Genomic DNA, 18896 nt, shown 5'->3' on the forward strand with positions numbered 1-18896 from the left:
TATAAATCTCTCAAGTGTCAAGTGTGCACCAAGATTCATCTCCTTCCCTCGCTACGTGGGTTTATAAATAGGCAAATTTATAAGGGACTTTTTTATTTTATTTTTTCATGTATACCCTTTTAATTATATATATATTCTTCTATAGTTAATATTTGTGCATATACCCGTAATAACATTTGATTTTTGTATCGATATCTATGAAAATTAATTAGCAGTTAACTATTTTATCTATTTAATAGTAGGACAAAAGTATCCTTATTCATTTTTACATTCATCAATTTCAACTAATAGCATCTTTATTATTATATATATTATATGCTTTAGATTTTATTAAAAAATAATTAGAATGATTTCATAGGTTTGAGAGTATTCATATACATACGAATATTGGAGGAGTAAATAATCAAATAAGAAGCTTTCGGATAAGTATACACGAGCGACTAAAGTGGTCGATGATAGGGTAGCTTGGACTAAATGGCTCAATAAAGTTTGGCTTTGAGTAAATGACTCGAGGACGCTGTTAGTGTGGAGTTTGGATTGAATAGTTTGATATTGTGGTTAGATTTAATTAGACCTATTATTAGGAGAGTTGTTTAGTCTATTATTTAAAATAGTTTTAGGGCCTTGATGCCTTTGTATTAGAAAATATGGGTATTTTATATAGCTTATATCCCAGGAATCCTTACCATCCACGGGTAGTTTTGTTTTAAGTTCAAGATCAAGCTTTTCAAGCGCCTAAAATAAATTAAGGGAGTAATTAGTTGCCGCTTGCCACGCAGGACTTGGTTGAAGTCGTCCACGAGCACTCACTCTCGAATCACGTGATCCGTTCCTTGAACGGAATATGCGGACCCGTTAAGATATTTCGCGGAAAAGCAAATTTCCTTTTCTCTTTTTTGTTTATCTTTTATTTTGGCCTTTCTAGATACTGGAAAGTGGAAACGGAAGCGGCAACAAATCATAGCCGTAAAGGGCGGCCTCTAAAAGCCTTTCGTTTCTGATCTCTCCACTCCACGCCACCCCTCGCTTCCCTTCCCTCTTCCAATAAGACGACACTTTTCGTGGGACCCGCTCGCTATCTTCATGCAGCTCTCCTCCGCACACGTATCACCCGCCACTCCCCCGAGCTGTTTCAAGAAGTGCGTGTTCCCCTCTTCCATAGGGATCCACTTTCCACTCATCACTCTCTCTCTTCCCCACTCTTCTCTCCGGATCTGGCATCCGAGTCTCTCGCCTCTCTCTCTCTCTCTCCTCTTCTAAAAACCTAGGTTGCGGAAGAGCGCCATTACCTGATCGATGGCCTTTACTCTCTCGGGTGTACGTTTCCCCGCCGTCGCTCGAACCCCGGGAATCGCTCCACGATCGGATCGGAGGAGTGGGGTCGATCTCTCGCTACTGACGAAGGAGCCCTTCCCAAGTAAGCACTTCACTCGCTTCTCCTTCTTGTGTTCTTCTGCTGTCTTCACTCCTCTGTTCCCATTCTCTATGATCCGAGGGCCTCGTAGCCGTGAACCATGCTTTGGTCGGTTGTGTTACACCGATTGTTCAACTTTCCTGAAGCAAAATTTCATATATTAACGAGGGGGGAAGGAACAGAGAAGCATTTTATAACATTTGGTTGGTTTTTTTTTGTTGATTTTATTTTTAGTTTCATAGATCGTGGAACCCATTTTGTTTCTAGTGAAGGATAAATAAAATGTCTTCTTGCTTCCTAGCTGGTTTGTTTTGTGGTACTTACTAAGTTTCCATTTTAGGGAAAATTTTCACCGGAAGTTCTTATGATACCGCTTCTGTGGTCGTTGCTGCAACTGGAAAAGTGCTGATTGCAGATGGGCAGAGTGATGGCTTATCATCGTCCGCAGATTCTTCTGGGGATGGGGACCCCGAAGTTGCATCTGGTGACTTACAGGTAAATAAGCATGCGCAGCAGAGAAATTTTCTTTCACTTTTTGTTGATTTCACAATCTCAATTTGCTAGAATTTTCGTTCTGAATTTTGCTCGCTGACAAGAAAACTACGGCGTATGTGTCTTAAGTTTGACCTAAGCAAACCAACTATAGGGAAGCTACACAGTATTTCAGGTTTATTAGTTTCATCAACTTCTGACCGCCCATCTACTTTTCTCATTTCGTATAACTTATTGAAAGTTTTCTGGCATCAAAATGTTTATGGATTGTCTTAATCTGAGATCAATATGCTTCTTTATGATGCCCTTTTCTGCAACTATTCTCTGGTTCTTTTGTAGGTTTTGGAGGAGGGAACTACTCTGTCCATCGGAGAGGAAGACAATATAAAAAGTGGGCAGACAGGCACTTCTGTGAAATTTTTGGATGAGGGAAGCCTAAAGGAAAGTGTCGACCAGTCCGTTAGTTCTCAAGCCAATGTAGGTGTTGAGGAGGTAGATAGACCAAGAATTGTTCCTCCACCTGGTAATGGACAAAAGATTTATGAAATTGACCCATCTTTGAAAGATCACAGAACCCATCTTGATTATCGGTAGGTTTCTCATTTTCGCTTTGTATTTATGCTTTTTACTTCTTTGTGATATGGAGATTTTTTAAAGATTTACTGAATCATTTCTTTGATGTGAAAAAGAGCAAAAATGTTTTGCTGAGTGCAATTTAGCCGATAAGACTAATTTCATAAACTCATGTCTATCTAGCAATAAAACTTTCATTCTGCATCTCCTTTTTTAGCTCAGTATCTTAATTTGTGTCCATCATTGTTTGGGTTGGACTTTGGTACCATTCTTGAGATAAGCTTATTACTGAATTTCATAAAGTTATTGTGAACTTATGGAGATCTATTAGTTATACTCACTGCTGTGGACTACCAGTAATGAGTAATCTTATTGTTTAGAAAGACCTTTTAAACTCCGTTAGTATTGTTTGTGCAAGGCCCATATGTCTTGAAAATTGAAGAAGTTACACTTGATGTTTCTTTCCAGAAGGCTTAGTAATTTCTGGATCTGCAGACTGCAGCTGTATCATGTACTTGTAGTAACATAAAAAGGTAGACCAGTTAAGTAGGATATCTCTGAAAGAAAGAACTTCAAAGAAGAAAATTAAAATGTTGTTCCAATTATTGTAGTATAGTCCCAAGCCTTATGATTGTATATCTCCATGAGATAATGATTATAATAGAACAGGTTCTTCTTACAAATACTATGTATGAACTGTAATATGTTATACTGATCAACAACAGATTTAACCACTACAAGAAAATGATGTTTTTCCAATTATTGTACTACAGCCTCAAGCCTTATAATAGTATATCTCCATACATGATTAATGTCAATGAGAGTGATTCTGATAGAACAGGTTTTTCACTTCTTAAAAATGTTATGTATGAATTGTAATATGTTGTACTGGTCAACAACAGATACAGCCACTACAGGAAAATGCGCGCACTCATTGATCAATCTGAAGGTGGCTTAGATGCATTCTCCCGTGGTTATGAAAATTTTGGCTTTATCCGCAGGTAAACTTTATTGAATCTCTGCATGCATATCTATCCTTTTTTTCTTTTCTTTTTGACTGTTCTTTTCTTTTCTATCAATCTTGGTTCCATATTTCTGTTCAGCTAATAGGATACCTGTGTACAAGAATTTTTCTCAAGTATATTGTACAGTTGGGTTTTTTTGTATATCACGTAGTGTTATTCCATGGATTGATTAATCTTAGCAAAAGCCTGGTAGCTTCTGGTATTATCATTTCTTTAAAAAAAATTAATAAACATCTATCATTTTTCTTCCATGTAGAAATTGAAGCTGTATCTTCTTGTGTTAAGGACAGACTAAAATCCCTATGTATCATTTTAGCCCATATAGAACTTGAAGCTATATATGCTCTGGGTAGGGACAGACTCAAATTCTCTTCTCAATTTGTTTACAGTGGTGATGGTATTACTTATCGAGAATGGGCGCCTGGAGCAAAGGTTTGTTCTTTTGGTAATCTATATCCATATCTAAGTTCTCTTCGCAAGTTTGCAACACAAATTTTATTGCATTTCTGCTTTCCTAGACTTCCTGTATTTTCCAGCTATTTCAAGAAATAACTTTATGGTTTTTGTTTCAGTCAGCAGCACTAATAGGAGATTTTAACAATTGGAATCCGAATGCAGATGTTATGACCCGAGTATGTCTCTGTAGCTTGAATTTTTTTTATCCTTTGCCTACCATTGTGCTGTTCTTTGTAGGTTAGTATACTACATGTTGATGCCTCATTGAGCCTGTAGATTAGTGAAAGTTTCTTGCTCTAGCATCTATTTGTTGCTTTATACATGTCTTTTTTCGTGTTTGATAAGTCTCTTATATATGTGGTGCTTCAACATCCAGCTTTTTGTATGACAGATGCATTTCTTGTACACTGATTGAATTCTTCATTTGTCAGAATGAGTTTGGTGTGTGGGAGATTTTTCTACCAAATAATGCAGACGGGTCACCACCTATTCCACATGGCTCGCGTGTAAAGGTACTGTCTTTTTAGGATTAACTTTTCTTATATTTTAGAATTACATTGGATATGCATTCAAAGGTCATATTCAAGTTTTCAATATTTTATCTTTATGTATTTGCAGATTATTTTCATTATATGGTCTATATTTCAAATAATACATGCAAGTGGTTGCTGGATATTATAAAATATTCATATGCAAAATGAAATTTGCCTTTTCTGCATCTTTAGAAAATTAGACATATATTATAAACAATTTCCTGACCTTATGAATTATACAGATACGCATGGATACGCCATCTGGCATCAAAGATTCAATCCCAGCATGGATAAAATTTTCTGTCCAGGCCCCAGGTGAAATACCATACAATGGAATATACTACGACCCACCTGAGGAGGTATTCTTCCTTAATTATTCAGCATTCACTTCATGCTGATATCGTTAAAAAATTTGTCTGCATGGTTACAAATTACTAACATAGGATCCCACCTTTCCGTCAAAAAAAAAAAAACATAGGATCTCAACAAGTCTAATTGGTTGATATAAGTTTATCTTGTAAGCTTGAATTACATGGATCTTTTTTTTTCCAATAATTGGTTGCCTATTTGTTCTGAGCTATTGCATCCATTTGCAGGAAAAGTATGTATTTGAACACCCTCAACCAAAAGCTCCAAAGTCATTGCGCATTTATGAATCTCATGTTGGAATGAGCAGCCCGGTAATGTGGTCCGCTCCTTTATTTGTAGTAATGACCCATAAAATTTTATTTTATAGGATACAAGCTGATGAGCTCTTTGACCATATGCAGATTTGCATTTTAGATTTTATAAGAATTTTCTTTCTAGTGGAACCAAACACATACTACAATCAATGATATAGATTATGTCCATAATCAGAGGCATTTTTCCTGAAAGAAATAACCTGCCATGTTCCTCCTGGATAACCTTCCACTGCATGATAAAATAACCACTATTCTCTGCAAATTTCCCTAAATCTCTCTGTAATTTTTAATGTTGAAAGTGATCTCATTAATAAATCGTAACATGCTTTTTTCTGATATGTTGGTTTTAACTAAGGGTTTATGAATTGTGTTTCACAAATATTATGGTTCTTGTACTTGAATTATGATTCCTGAATGCAAGGATTCTTTTTCTCTAACAATTTCTCTGCTATACAGGAACCCAAGATTAATACATATGCTAATTTTAGGGATGATGTGCTTCCCCGAATAAAAAGACTTGGATACAATGCTGTACAAATAATGGCTATTCAGGAACATTCATACTATGCAAGCTTTGGGTATTCTCTGGATTCCTTTTCTTTGTTATTGTGCTGTTTCTTTTGTATTTTATCTACATTAAAATAGACAAACATGAATGTGTGGTGACCAGTTCTAGGAACATAGTGGTTGATAGTAAAGTGTGCTAGCGCAACCCCTCAATCCCTTTTTTTTTCTCCTACTGATTACAGAAGAGATTTCTGTAACTGAAAAAGAAATACATGAAATGAAGAAAATAAAGAATCTGTTTAACAGAAAAAATAATGTAATAATGACAATAAAATTATTGAACATATAGTGAAATGAGGGTTTTACCTACTGATATGTGATAACATGTATTTTATATAGTATGAATTGTTAATCTAAAGGTTGCACCTAGATTTAGATGCGCTTGGTAGTAGTCTACATATCTGTTACAGACTTACAGTTGCACATTAATTTATGATATTTTCTTTCTACTGACATAGGTTGTCATAAAGTTGGCCCAAAGAATCTTCTTTGATGAATATTTATAATGTTCCCACCAACAAACTTAGTGTCAGATTGTATAATCTTATTCAGTTTTTTAGTTTCCACTTAGAAAGACCTATTATTTCTTCTTGCCTTTCTTTAAAGATGATGACAAATTCATTTCTAAATGCAGATATCATGTTACTAATTTTTTTGCACCAAGTAGCCGTTTTGGAACTCCGGATGATCTAAAGTCCTTGATAGATAGAGCTCATGAGCTTGGTTTGCTTGTCCTCATGGATATTGTTCACAGGTGAGAGAAGTTTCTTAATGGTGATTTTTTTTTGTCATGTGTGTTGTAGTCTTATTATAATTCTTTGATGCAGCCATGCATCAAACAACGTTTTAGATGGGTTGAATCAGTTTGACGGAACAGATACACATTACTTCCACTCTGGTTCTCGGGGTTACCATTGGATGTGGGATTCTCGCCTTTTCAATTATGGAAGTTGGGAAGTATGAAATATTTGCAGTTTCCCAGCTGTTTGTTATAATAAATTTTACTCGTTTTTCTTATATCTGTTTATCTTCTTTCTTCCATACATAGGTACTGCGGTATCTACTTTCAAATGCAAGATGGTGGCTTGAAGAATATAAGTTTGATGGTTTCCGATTTGATGGTGTGACCTCAATGATGTATACTCACCATGGGTTGCAGGTAAGGGTCCACTGCTGCAATTTCCATGGTTTGGTAGTATGACTCTCTGTGCCATAAATTTGACTTGATATCTAATTATGGCATTTTTGTGTGCTTAAAATATAAATTTTAACTGTCTTCATTGGCTTCACATGAAATCATCAATTCATTGTAGTAGCTCCTACTAACCTAAAATGATTTGTTAAAACAATCTGATAAGCTGGATTTAACACTGATATATTTTATGTTGACTCTAGTAATGAGTATGAGATGTGTGTTACATCTGCTAATCTTTTCCCTTTCTTCCAGGTAGCATTTACTGGGAACTACAATGAATATTTTGGATTTGCTACTGATGTAGATGCAGTTGTCTATTTGATGCTGGTAAATGATCTCATTCAAGGGCTTTATCCTGAGGCTGTCACCATCGGTGAAGATGTAAGTGCTGTGTTATTGTTTCAGTACCTTTTTCACATAATCATAAATCCTACATGTTTGCACATTGAGAGTAGAATATTGAGTGATTTTAGTTGCTTTCACCATGGAGGTGTACTATAGTAAAGTCTATGTCTTGCATATGTTGCCCAACCAAAAGAAATTCTCTCAACTTTCTGTCTTTCCATTCGCACAAAGCAAATCTTCAGAAACTAGAAAGTTTAAATTTTCTTTCTTTTTAATTTTTCTTTTCTCTATTCCTTTTCTTACAGGTCAGCGGAATGCCAGCATTCTGCATCCCTGTTCAAGATGGTGGCATAGGCTTTAATTATCGCCTTCATATGGCTATTGCTGATAAGTGGATTGAGATTCTCAAGTAAGTGCTTTCTAAGTAATCATTGAAAACATTTTCTAGTTATTAATAGATCAAATTAATGCATTTTTATTGTCTTTTGAGCATTTATATTCTCACTTATCTCAGTACATATACTCAATAAGAAGTTCTGCATCTATTACTGCTTGCCTCAGGTTAAAAGATGAAGATTGGAAAATGGGTGACATTATTCACACACTAACAAATAGAAGGTGGTTAGAGAAATGTGTTGCCTATGCTGAAAGCCACGACCAAGCTCTTGTTGGTGACAAGACTATTGCATTTTGGCTAATGGACAAGGTGTGCACATAATGTTAGAACAGTTGAACAAATGTTACACATCTTTATGAACTTCTTAATAACATGATCTGTAAGCTGTAGTTTTTTCTATTTGAGATACTTAAAGTTGCTACTTAGTGATGCTAAGTAAGAGAACTTACAGTTGCTATTTCCACATGAAGATGGAAATAATGCTATTCCAGCATCATTAGGGACCAATTCTAATGAATATTCTCAAATACTTATGTTAAGCAAGTAGACATACAGATTTCTTCTCCATGTGGATCTGTTTGACCAGTTGCAGTAACTGGACACGGCAGTTCTCAAGTTGCATTTAAATGACCACACTTCTACATTTGCAGTCAAACTCTATAATAGTCTAATATGATTTATTTGCTTGGTTGACCAAAGGAACATGGAAACTTATTGGTGATAGATTAATGTGTTAGTTTTATTTGGTTATTCCGTGAAAAGGGGTGTCCAAAATTCCAAATGTACAAAGCTCCCACTACAGGGGTTTCGGAGGGAAGATTGTTGCGACATTACCCTCATTATTGATGAGGTTGTTTCCTTTTTTGTTCAAACTAATAATAGAAATAAAGAGGTAGTATTTATTCGTCACCCTAACATACATCACTGCTTAACCTTTTTTGTTCTCTTTCCCTCTCTCCACATATGTAGTTCTGTTAATTGGAAATTTAACGGCGTACTTCTCCTTTAATGATTTCTCTGCTATTACCTCCAGGACATGTATGATTTTATGGCTCTGGATAGACCATCAACTCCCCGTATTGATCGTGGAATAGCTCTACACAAAATGATTAGACTAATCACGATGGGTTTGGGTGGAGAAGGATATCTGAACTTTATGGGGAATGAGTTTGGACATCCAGGTAAAATATACGACTCCATTCATATGTCTTCAAAGCTTAACTGGATCATGCCATCATCTGCAGCTATTATAACATTTCTCATCTTACAGGTCCATTATTTGATGTGATTCTCTTCCTCTAATTTTTGTCTGACAGAATGGATAGATTTTCCAAGATGCGAGCAACGTCTTCCAAATGGTTCAGTGATTCCAGGGAATAACAACAGTTATGATAAATGCCGGCGTAGGTTTGATCTTGTAAGTTTGAAGGGTGACTTTTTCAGCAAAGAGAATTAGAAAAGAATCAGAATTAAATGAAATAGGGATCTGTTCGTTTTTACTCTCTCTTCAATTTGTATATTGATAGTTGTACTAAGACACCTTGCATCATGCTTTTTAGACCAGGAAACCAGTGATGCATAACCTAAAGGTTAAAATAGCATAATAGTCAGATTTAAATATGTCGCAGTTAGGTACTTCAAGAATGCATCATTTGGTGTAATGGCTAAGGTTTTCCTTATGCATCCTGGAAGCATGCTTGAATATTGTTAGTTGCAGTAAGATATCATGTATCATGCGTTTTAGGTTGAGAAACCAATGATGTAGAACATAACGGTGGACAAAAGCATAATAGTCAGATTTAAATATATTGTGGCTACTTAATTCAAGAAGAATGTGTCATTTTGTGACACGGTAAGGCTTGCCTCATGCACCCTGGCAGCGCATGGCACTCACAATTTGGCAAAGCAGCGGCATGCCCTCCTAGACAATGCTTTGTCATGGTTCACGTACGCTTAGTTGTTCTCTTAGCTGCTGAAGAAATCTCCAATTTGATCTGAAAGAAGAATTATTGGACTAGATCTTGTGTAAACTCTCTCAATCAAATGATGACTAAAACTTAAAAAGTATATATAGAGGTTACAGTTCCTTTTAATCTTTTATGATTAGGGATAGAAGACCTTCTTGAGATTCAGTCATAATTTGTAAAACCCATTTATATAACTTATGCTTCTACAACTAGGATAGGATGCCTTGATGCCTTGTCTAGCAATTTTGCTGTAATTGTGTAAATAATATGCCCTCTAAGTGGGTTGCTTCTTGACTTAGAGAAAGATTCACATCCAAGCAAAAATGCTTTGTCTTCGGTAAAATAACTATGGATGCCATTCTCAAAATTGATTATCATTTTCTGTTTATTTTCAGGGAGATGCAGATTATCTTAGATATCGTGGAATGCAAGAGTTTGATCAGGCAATGCAGCATCTTGAGGGGACATACAATGTATGTATTACTTTTTGGGGTTTTTTTTTTCTGAAACTTATCTTGCTCCTTATGTTGAGATGATGAACATGTTACAAAATCTACTGCCTTAGTCTACTTTTTACCATCTCTTAAGGACACCAGCATATTAGCATGTACAAGTTAATTTCTTGTGAAAAAATTGTACCTGTTGATTTTTTAGAGTTCCCATATGCTCGCATGAATGCTGATTCACATGAATGCTGATAAATGAATAAAAACAAATATGATCACATATAACTGGTTAGTGGAAACATCAAGGAATGTGAACATTGGTGACAAAAAGAACAGCTGCTGACACATCATTAAACTAGCTTGTAAGGAATCCTTTGATCATATTTAAAGTGAAACATGCTATGGAATATGTTCCATTTATTAGGAACCGTCATTTAAAGCTCTCATTTTTTCCAGAATATTTGGTAGACAATTTTTCAGCTTTTCTGAAACTATCCTTGACTAAATACTACATGTGGGTTTCTGTTATGGGCATCCGTCCTAATTAGATTAAGTATGGATATTTATGCATCACATTTTTTTTCCAGTTCATGACAGCGGAGCATCAGTATATATCACGGAAAGATGAAGGGGATAAGATGGTTGTTTTTGAGCGTGGAGACTTGGTATTTGTTTTCAATTTCCATTGGAGCAATAGCTATTTTGATTACAAAATTGGCTGCTCAAAGCCCGGAAAATACAAGGTATGGTTCTTACTAGAAGATTGGCAATTTAGGATATCCAATGGTCTAACTGAAGTTTCATTTACAAATTCTCTCTCCAACTTTATTCAGTATACTTTCCTGACTAAAATTTATATAATTTGTATTTCCTAAATAATACTCCCAAAATCTAAGTACAATAGAATCTGCTCATAAATTAATATGGTCAATTGAATATTGTTGTGGTGGACTTTTATTGCTTGATGCTTTAACTAGGTTAATTATTCCTTTACCATATAGTGCATATATGAAATACAGTAGTAATAAAATGCTGAACTTTCCCCTCCCTTTAGGTTGTGCTAGACTCAGATGATAAACTATTTGGTGGATTTAACCGAATTGATCACACTGTGGAGTACTTCACCGCTGTAAGGCTGTATCCACATGCTTTTTTCCTTGTTACATATTTACTGTCCTTGAACTAACAACATAGCTTTTGGTGTCATCCAGGAAGGGATGCATGACAACAGGCCTCGTTCCTTCCTAGTGTATGCCCCAAGTAGGACTGCAGTTGTCTATGCTCTTTCAGAGGACTGACTCATGAATCAAAGTGCAACTCTGCAGTTGCACAAAGAAGAGCCACAAGAACTCCATGTATAGGTTGTCGCCCTAGTGTCCATCAATATGTTCAAACACACATCGCGGTTGGTGGTTTTCATCTATTTCGGCATCCGCACTAGGGCTTTATGGAGGACCCGTGACGGTCAACGTACCAAATGCTCAAGTGATCATTAACCTCTAATTTGAAGGAGCGCTCTGGAAGACTTGAGCTCATTCCAGAAGAAAACTAACAGCGCCAGATCTTTTATCTTCTAATTGCTTTAGATTATGTCTACTTCCCTTCTGCATTTTGTTTCATGTTTATCTAATAGACTTGCTTTCTCCTATTACTTGAATGTACATGTTTATCAATCATGTGAATGACTATTGTTTGTTGGATGACTAAATTATGTGTAGGCAAGGCCTTCAAAATGCTTTGTATTCATCAAACAGAGTTCATTTTTCTCAATTCTGCACATTTGCACATGCTGTTGTAAACAAATGAGACCAATAATTTCTGTTTCCATTTTAGATCAGTGGTTGCTTTCGTTTATATTGGTGAGGAACTCGGCAAATTGTTATAAATGTCCCAATGACGGCAGGGTGCTTTTATTATTTTATTCTTCTTAAAAGAAAAGAAACTTTATTGGTTAATCACTGAGTATACAAAAGGGTCAAGGGTGCTTTTAGTTTAGGGGTACCGTAAGTCAAGTACCTAGTTTTAAAAGGTGAATTTTCTCAACATAGTTTAATTCATTATTCATTTGAACGGTCAGAGCTGTTGACTGCTATTGAGGAACTGTCAATTTTATAAGGACTACTCTCAAGACACATTGAGGAATGCGAAAAACTGAAATAGAGTTCATTGTTGAATTGCGTACAAGCAGAGCATAATTTGAAAACGGATGCAGAGAGAGAATTTTACAGCAGAAGGCAAAAATGATAAAGGAAAAAGAAAACTGTGATATCATGGTGAGGTTGAGAAGCCATTCAATGTTAGCTCATACGTTGCATCCTATGCTGTGTCTTGGTTCCTACGGCTTCGTTTCTCCCCCATATCAGGTGAACCACCTTTGCCCCTACTCTACATCAAGACTTCATAAAGAAACACCCTATAGCCATGGAGACAATGTCTAGCTAGTCTTTTGTCCAGTTCAAACTAGACTATCGTAAAAATGACGTAAAACACGAGTTCATGAGAGCTAACACGAAAGGGGAGGGGAGGGGGGAATTTAACAGATATTGCATGCTCAAAAGGGTTTTCCAAACAAACACACGTCATTTTGACGTTAAAGTAAATAAGCGTAAAGCGTATTACAACTAAAGACATAGCCAACGCACCAACTTAGGAAGATGACCGTCATACCAAATCGTAAGCTTTATATTAGAAACCCACCAAAGTAGTTAATTATTTAACCGATTGAATTCCTCTACCAGTGCTAAGTAAGAGTTGGGGCTCGTGAGACGTAGACATGCAGAATCAAATGCAAGCATCGAAGCAGGAGCAGGAGCAGCAGCAGCAGATTCTACGAAGCAAGAACTCTAGGCACAGCTATGGAGAGAACCCAAAAATGGAAGAGAAAGAAGTGGAGGAAACTTCGAGGTCAGCTCTCTCTGCATTCCGAGCAAAAGAAGAACTCATCGCGAAGAAGAAGATGGAAGTCACAGAGAAGGTTTTTGCTCAGCTAGGCAGGGTTGAAGAGGAAAGCAAGCGCTTGGCAGGGATCCGTGCAGTAAGTTTGATCATGAGATATGATCATCAACCGTATTCTAGAAAACAATGGGAAGGAACACTAACCATCTTCATCACCAATTAAGTCAGTTGACATGCTGTTATATAACAGATATAATTAGAAAACTTTTAATATGTTCACAGCGTATCTTTCTGCTAGTGTTAGTTATCCAACTAGGAAGATAATAACAATAGCACAAACATATTACCGTAATTGTTCATGCCAACTTGAAATTAATTCTTGTAGGAACTTGAAGTAATGGCAGATCCGACGAAGAAAGAAATTGCCGCAATCAGAAAGAAAATCGATGCAGTTAACCGTGAGTTGAAGCATATTGGGCAGAGCTGCCTTCAGAAGGTGAAGCTCACATCATAAACCGTCTAAAATGGAGGATAAAGAAAAAAGAAAGTATTTGAGATTTCTTTTTTTTTCCCTCAAACTTCTATGCATTACACTTAAGCTTAGCCAATGACTGTTGATTGTTATTAAATGTAAAGGAGAAGGAATACAAAGAAGCTCTTGAGGCATTCAATAGGAAGAACAAGGCGAAGGCTCAACTAATCAATAAGTTAATGGAGGTAAATATCTGGATTCATTAATTACTTGAATTAATTACTAAGAAACGTAATTAGATAGTTAATTAGTTATGGAAGTTGTCATCATCTATGTAAATATCCGGATTCACTCGGTAATTTTTGCATCTGATTCCTGAGCAGCTGGTTAATGAAAGCGAACAACTCAGAATGAGGAGGCTGGAAGAGTTGAGCAAAACAATGGAGTCCCTTCGCTAATACTAATAATGATCATGACCTTAGTTGCGGTGTCTCTGTTTGGATTTGAATTATTTGTTTGTTTTTTTTTTTTTTTTTTTTTTTTTTTTTTTTTGCTTGGTTTGCTTTATTATGATTTGAGTCATTTAACAGCATGATGTTGATTTAGGTAAATCATAAAGGATATTATAAAGTTGTAACATGAGATGGGATGGGATGAGATGAGATGAGAATGTAAAGCAAAAGGCCTCATGGGTGAATAGACCGCACAACTCAAATAAGGAAAAAGACAAGGAAAACGAAAACGAAAAGGAAAATATCTAATACTTATACACCCGGTTCATTTAGTACCCATCGAATCGAGTCGATTAAGTATTTTGGTTAACTTGGGGTATTTTCTGAATAATATTATGGGTTTGAAATATAACTAAGGAAACAATAGGGTGTAAAGCATAAATTTACAAATTATATAATAAAATGTGAATCGCCTTTTAGGTTTCGAGACGACGACCCGCCTAGTGCCTACCTCCGGATTCAATATCGACGGTGGTGAGATCGGCTACGAATCGCCCCAAGGTTCGCTAATTCTCATCAAACCATCTCAATTAATCACTATGTTTCTGGTTATCGTCGTCTTCTCTAATACCGCGGCAGCGAAAGGGTTATACAATGATTTCATCGGGGAAATATTACTGCTCGACAAATATTCGTGGCTAAGACTCAAAATTTTTTGTTGGATTTTATCGACAAAATATGCGTCTTCCCTTGTATTATTGTGTGCCACCTAAATGGTCAAAATGTTAGCATACGATCGAAATTTTGGGCTTTCACTAGCCACTACAGCAAAGATGCTAGTTGAAATTTACATTACGTTAACGGAAGGATTATCTTAAGAATATGATTGAAAAGGTTCCGTTTTTTTTTTTTTTCTTTCTTTCTTTTGGACTGATGATCTTGGGAAACAGATAAAATTGTTGCTATCATCCCATATGGTTTATAGGTCTTATTCCAAAGTTTGTTGTAAAGTAAGGTGATGCATGAAAGATAAAATTAGATCAGCATCTGTTGAAATGCAGTAAGAATAGATTTGTGATGCAGGTAGTACACCTGCGTCGTCAGGGAGTACCCCACTTTATCCTTGCACACGTAGATATTAGATCCAAAACTGATTAAAATCTTATTGGATTTTACTTATCACTTACATAGCCTGCATTATTCTCTTTTCTTCCTTGGATAAACATTCTATTTGCTATTATTCTATGGTGTGGCATGTCTAATCAGCAGCCGAAATTGTAGACTTAGCACCTTTTATAGGTGTGCAATCTGTCTACTAGGAGGAAAATGTCTTGCACATTTTTCTCGTGGGCATACATTTCACATGTATGCTACCTCGACACGCCACATTTCTACGTTTATACTAGGAGATTTGGTCAGATTTAAAACGTGCTATGCCACCTCTCCATCAAGTAGCCATTATATATTTAGATCCCTCGATACTCCCGGACTTTTTTTTTTTTTTTTTTTTTTGAGTCAGATGTATCTCATTCCAGCATGGATATGGCGTATATTGTTGGACGGCAGATTTTAAGATAATAGAATCCTCTCAGGAGGAGCTGTTCATTTATGGACCATTTCTTTTTTGTCAGAGACAGTGTTCCCACATTGTTGGGCGTTAACTGCTCTAGTATAAGAAATTTTTAACCAAGAAACAGAAGGGAAACATTTGGAGATTCATCATAGTTTTGAGCACTCTGGAACTTATAAGTAGAAAGTGACTGCCTGTTCTCCAATGCAGTGAGTTAGAGAAACAACAGTTTAAGATGTTAACACCAATTAACAAAAGTTGGCCAAGATCTAGAATGTTCATTCTCGAATTTCTTGCGGGCTTGGTTTACAAATAACCATTTGTTCAAATTATGGAGAGAATCTATTCATTCAGTAATAAAATGGGAATTGAGTATATGGTCTTACTTGGGTCTTTTCGTACCCTTGAGAAATCAAACTTTTACCACAGGAGCGCTTCCTTTTTTGACAATTTTATACCATAAATGTTCCTGCTGCACCTGATGTATCATTTTTCTGTAGGAACTTGCTTGCAAGCATGTTATCAGCCATGATTCTTGTGTAATCGAAGGTAATTCTGTACATCAATCAGACCTGCTAATAGCAATATAAATTGGCTATAGTGATTAGAATAACTATGAATATCTTTGAGGTTCTTGGAGAGAGATTCTGTTCACAGACAATTTCTTTGACATGGTCCAGGAAAATGACCTCACTTTGTAAAGAAAGAAAAAGATAACCAGTGCAGGGCAACATGACAACTGCAGGGCAACAACCTCCTATATGACATGAAGTTTGGAAACTATCTGGTGATATTTTCTTTGGAAGCAGATCAGAAGCCTCATAATCTGGTCGGTTGTGTCTTTTTTTGCCTGATCCATGATGTTTTAGTTGACAGATGTTGGCTCCTCCCCATAGTGTACAACAGTTCAAGGGGGACCGCGAATAATTCACGTGTCCCTGCTGTGAAAAGTGTCTGTTCATATTGCTTCTCACATGGGTAATCAGACTGAAGAGTCTATAAATTCAGGTAAACAACACCCTTTTGATTTCAAGCAATTGCATATTTCCTCATACTATTTGAGTTCTGAAGCATGGGAGAAATCAAGCACTTGATTATAGTGAAGTTCAAGGAAGGGGTTGTGGTGCAGCAGATATTGGAAGACCTGACAAAGCTTGCTGCAGAGCTGGACATTATCAAATCATTTGAATGGTATGCTTGTTCTTGCTATGATTTTTCCATTTAAGAAATTATTGGCAGTAAAGTTCAAAATATTGGAAGCCGATGTTGTCTTAACTATAAAGTTATGTCAAGTTGGTTTTGATAGAAACATTGTTTTCTAAGAGAACTTCCTTGCCAGATGAACTATGTACGTGTCCTCTCTAGAGATATTAGTACATTACAGCTACTTCATACTTCACAGAAAATCTAGAGAGTAATTATCACAGGCTAGGACGATGATTCATTGATTTGTAAGTTGAGACTTGAAAGTAATTTCACTGGCTGCGCTAGAAAAGTGTGTGCCAGCACAAAAATGAGTTGGTGCTCATCTTCTTCCCCTCGTTCAACAACATCTAATGAAAACCGTATCAAACTAGGATGGATGAGTTCTTGGTACTTTAATCGTGACGGCTACTTCTATATGTTCATCTCATGCAGGGGAAAAGATATTGCGAACAAGGAGATCCTGACGCAAGGCTTCTCTCATGTTTTAGTGTTAACCTTCAATAGCGCTGAAGACCTGGCTATTTATGTGAACCATCCCAGCCACAATGCCTTCGCGATTACGTTCAGGGCAGCCATTGAGAAGATGCTGTTGCTCGACTACCCTGTGGTTCTTGCCAAGCCTTAAAAAGTATTATATCAAAGTATACTATGGGATATTGTATTGTTTGCCTGAATTCAATAATAAAAATGTCTGTTTGCTTAAATCCTTAGTGCTAAAACAATGTATGCTTTGCATTTTCGTTTTATAATCATGGATTCCTTTCACGAGAGAAAAGCTGCAAGGTACGCAGGTAAGTGCTATTTCTATACGATGACCTACATGTAAAGGAAAAGCTTCTCCCTGACACAGTGGTAGGCCTTCTATTATCCCCACCCTCCCTTAATTGTGGAGCTTAGCGGCAATTTAAGGTAGTGGTCCTTGTCCTTTCCGTTGCTCTTGTCGAGGCACGCATCGAATGAATATAGGATTTAGGTAAAAAAAATTTTAAAAAGAAAGGTCGTAGGTATAAATGATACTTATTTATAAATTATGAAATATAATTTTATAATCAAACACATATTTATATATATTTTAGTCAAATAATATATAAAATGAATCGTGTGATAAGTTAGAATATTATCACGGATAGAAAGAATGATAAAATTATGCATATTTTTTAAACAAGATTTTTAGTATAATTTTAAATACTTTTTTATTATTAGTAATTAAATATAAATTTATTTAAGATAATAATTATATTTTACAATTAAATAATGAAATATAAATAAAATTACATATATAATTAATTTATATTTAAAATATATACATAAAGTTATCCTTAAAAAAAAACTTTTGCACAAGCCAAACTGAGACTTTAGTTAGTCCCCAATATTTAATAGAACAAAACATCAAACCCAAGAGCACAAATAAATTACAAAAACTAAAGTAGCCATACTAGATTTACAGAAGCAAAAAGCCTCCAATCAACCTGTGTGTGTTCCTTACGTCCAGCAATACAAGACAGCTGCACTGCATGAATCCTTATAGTTAGGAAAAGAAACCTACATGGGTGGGTTGGAATTAGGGAAGGGGAGGCAAAAGCTTAGTCGACTGCAGATCGAGCCCCACCACCAACACGAAACCCAAGACTTGAAGCGATGATGAAAAGAAAGGAGAAACTAAAAAAAGGAAGAGAGCCGAATTAATGGAGAAATAATGGGAAGAGAAAGATAAAAGTAGAAGTCATGAGGGGTAAAATCTCCCATGAGGAAAGAGGAATGCCACCGAACCCATGCATTTGTAGGGTATCGATAGACGAACAGTGCAATCTCAAAGAATATTCTGACTATATTATTTCCTCTACTACTTGCGATAAGCATGAAGTTAGAATAAAGACTGCTTAACATGTTTATCATTGCATGAGATGATGCTTATTATATATAAATTGCAACGGGTAAATTCATAATATATATATATCCTAACTATCTAGGAACTCTCTCTCTCTCTCTCTCAAAACTGAGTGAAGGCTAAAAAAATAAGAAAGAAAAATCAAATCGCACCATGTCTGTAACACGTAAATGCTTTTACTTTTCCTCTTGAAGTTGTCGGAATAGTTGTCAAATATTTAACGGGTACTGTTAAATAAATAGTTATTGATTTTTTCCATCTCTACACAAACACCATGTTGCATTTTTTTTATTAGTAGGTCTACATACTCTTTACGGAGA

At 36.0% G+C, this 18896-nt stretch overlaps 3 protein-coding genes across 7 annotated transcripts; all 3 read left to right on the forward strand.

The window, feature by feature from the left end:
- Window positions 1–930: 930 nt before the first annotated feature.
- On the forward strand, window positions 931–11801 carry LOC140801726 (1,4-alpha-glucan-branching enzyme 1, chloroplastic/amyloplastic-like). Of its 3 annotated transcripts, none has more exons than XR_012111505.1 (22): window positions 931–1417; window positions 1755–1909; window positions 2246–2496; window positions 3382–3480; window positions 3894–3936; window positions 4077–4136; window positions 4392–4472; window positions 4736–4852; window positions 5090–5173; window positions 5633–5754; window positions 6378–6497; window positions 6571–6700; window positions 6792–6902; window positions 7191–7319; window positions 7589–7692; window positions 7845–7989; window positions 8714–8861; window positions 8951–9097; window positions 10043–10120; window positions 10681–10836; window positions 11148–11222; window positions 11305–11801. XR_012111505.1 is itself a non-coding variant. In XM_073156975.1 (22 exons), exons 1-22 carry the CDS (start codon window positions 1297–1299, stop codon window positions 11389–11391), a joined length of 2517 nt encoding a protein of 838 aa, XP_073013076.1. In that variant the 5' UTR covers window positions 931–1296; the 3' UTR covers window positions 11392–11801. The 3 variants fall into 3 exon arrangements, 2 of the variants coding, with proteins under 2 accessions (XP_073013076.1, XP_073013077.1); XM_073156975.1 differs by having other exon boundaries at window positions 8997–9097; XM_073156976.1 differs by having other exon boundaries at window positions 1110–1617; window positions 8997–9097.
- A 1007-nt stretch (window positions 11802–12808) lies between these two features.
- On the forward strand, window positions 12809–14148 carry LOC140802054 (uncharacterized). Its single transcript, XM_073157465.1, has 4 exons — window positions 12809–13127; window positions 13374–13484; window positions 13625–13705; window positions 13844–14148. The coding sequence occupies exons 1-4, from the start codon at window positions 12867–12869 to the stop codon at window positions 13916–13918; spliced, it is 528 nt and encodes a 175-aa protein (XP_073013566.1). The 5' UTR covers window positions 12809–12866; the 3' UTR covers window positions 13919–14148.
- A 249-nt stretch (window positions 14149–14397) lies between these two features.
- LOC140801727 (stress-response A/B barrel domain-containing protein At5g22580) lies at window positions 14398–17392 on the forward strand. Of its 3 annotated transcripts, XM_073156978.1 has the most exons (5): window positions 14398–14473; window positions 15983–16031; window positions 16163–16269; window positions 16359–16673; window positions 17121–17392. In XM_073156978.1, exons 4-5 carry the CDS (start codon window positions 16555–16557, stop codon window positions 17311–17313), a joined length of 312 nt encoding a protein of 103 aa, XP_073013079.1. In that variant the 5' UTR covers window positions 14398–14473; window positions 15983–16031; window positions 16163–16269; window positions 16359–16554; the 3' UTR covers window positions 17314–17392. The 3 variants fall into 3 exon arrangements, with proteins under 3 accessions (XP_073013079.1, XP_073013078.1, XP_073013080.1); XM_073156977.1 differs by having other exon boundaries at window positions 16163–16673; XM_073156979.1 differs by having other exon boundaries at window positions 15983–16673.
- The last annotated feature ends 1504 nt before the right edge of the window (window positions 17393–18896 follow it).

Source organism: Typha latifolia, chromosome 15, assembly GCF_019914945.1.
Source record: "Typha latifolia isolate L0001 chromosome 15, TyphaL0001v2, whole genome shotgun sequence".
Classification (NCBI taxonomy): Eukaryota; Viridiplantae; Streptophyta; class Magnoliopsida; order Poales; family Typhaceae; genus Typha; species Typha latifolia.

Bases quoted from the DNA above. Each gene is read 5' to 3' on its own strand.
- LOC140802054 (XM_073157465.1), top strand. From the start codon at position 12,867: ATGCAGAATCAAATGCAAGCATCGAAGCAGGAGCAGGAGCAGCAGCAG. The intron at 13,128-13,373 runs GTAAGTTTGATC...TAATTCTTGTAG, and splicing joins GCTTGGCAGGGATCCGTGCA to GAACTTGAAGTAATGGCAGA. The intron at 13,706-13,843 runs GTAAATATCTGG...ATTCCTGAGCAG, and splicing joins TAATCAATAAGTTAATGGAG to CTGGTTAATGAAAGCGAACA.
- LOC140801726 (XM_073156975.1), top strand. From the start codon at position 1,297: ATGGCCTTTACTCTCTCGGGTGTACGTTTCCCCGCCGTCGCTCGAACC. The intron at 1,418-1,754 runs GTAAGCACTTCA...TTTCCATTTTAG, and splicing joins GACGAAGGAGCCCTTCCCAA to GGAAAATTTTCACCGGAAGT. The intron at 10,121-10,680 runs GTATGTATTACT...TTTTTTTTCCAG, and splicing joins ATCTTGAGGGGACATACAAT to TTCATGACAGCGGAGCATCA.
- LOC140801727 (XM_073156979.1), top strand. From the start codon at position 16,555: ATGGGAGAAATCAAGCACTTGATTATAGTGAAGTTCAAGGAAGGGGTT. The intron at 16,674-17,120 runs GTATGCTTGTTC...CATCTCATGCAG, and splicing joins ATTATCAAATCATTTGAATG to GGGAAAAGATATTGCGAACA.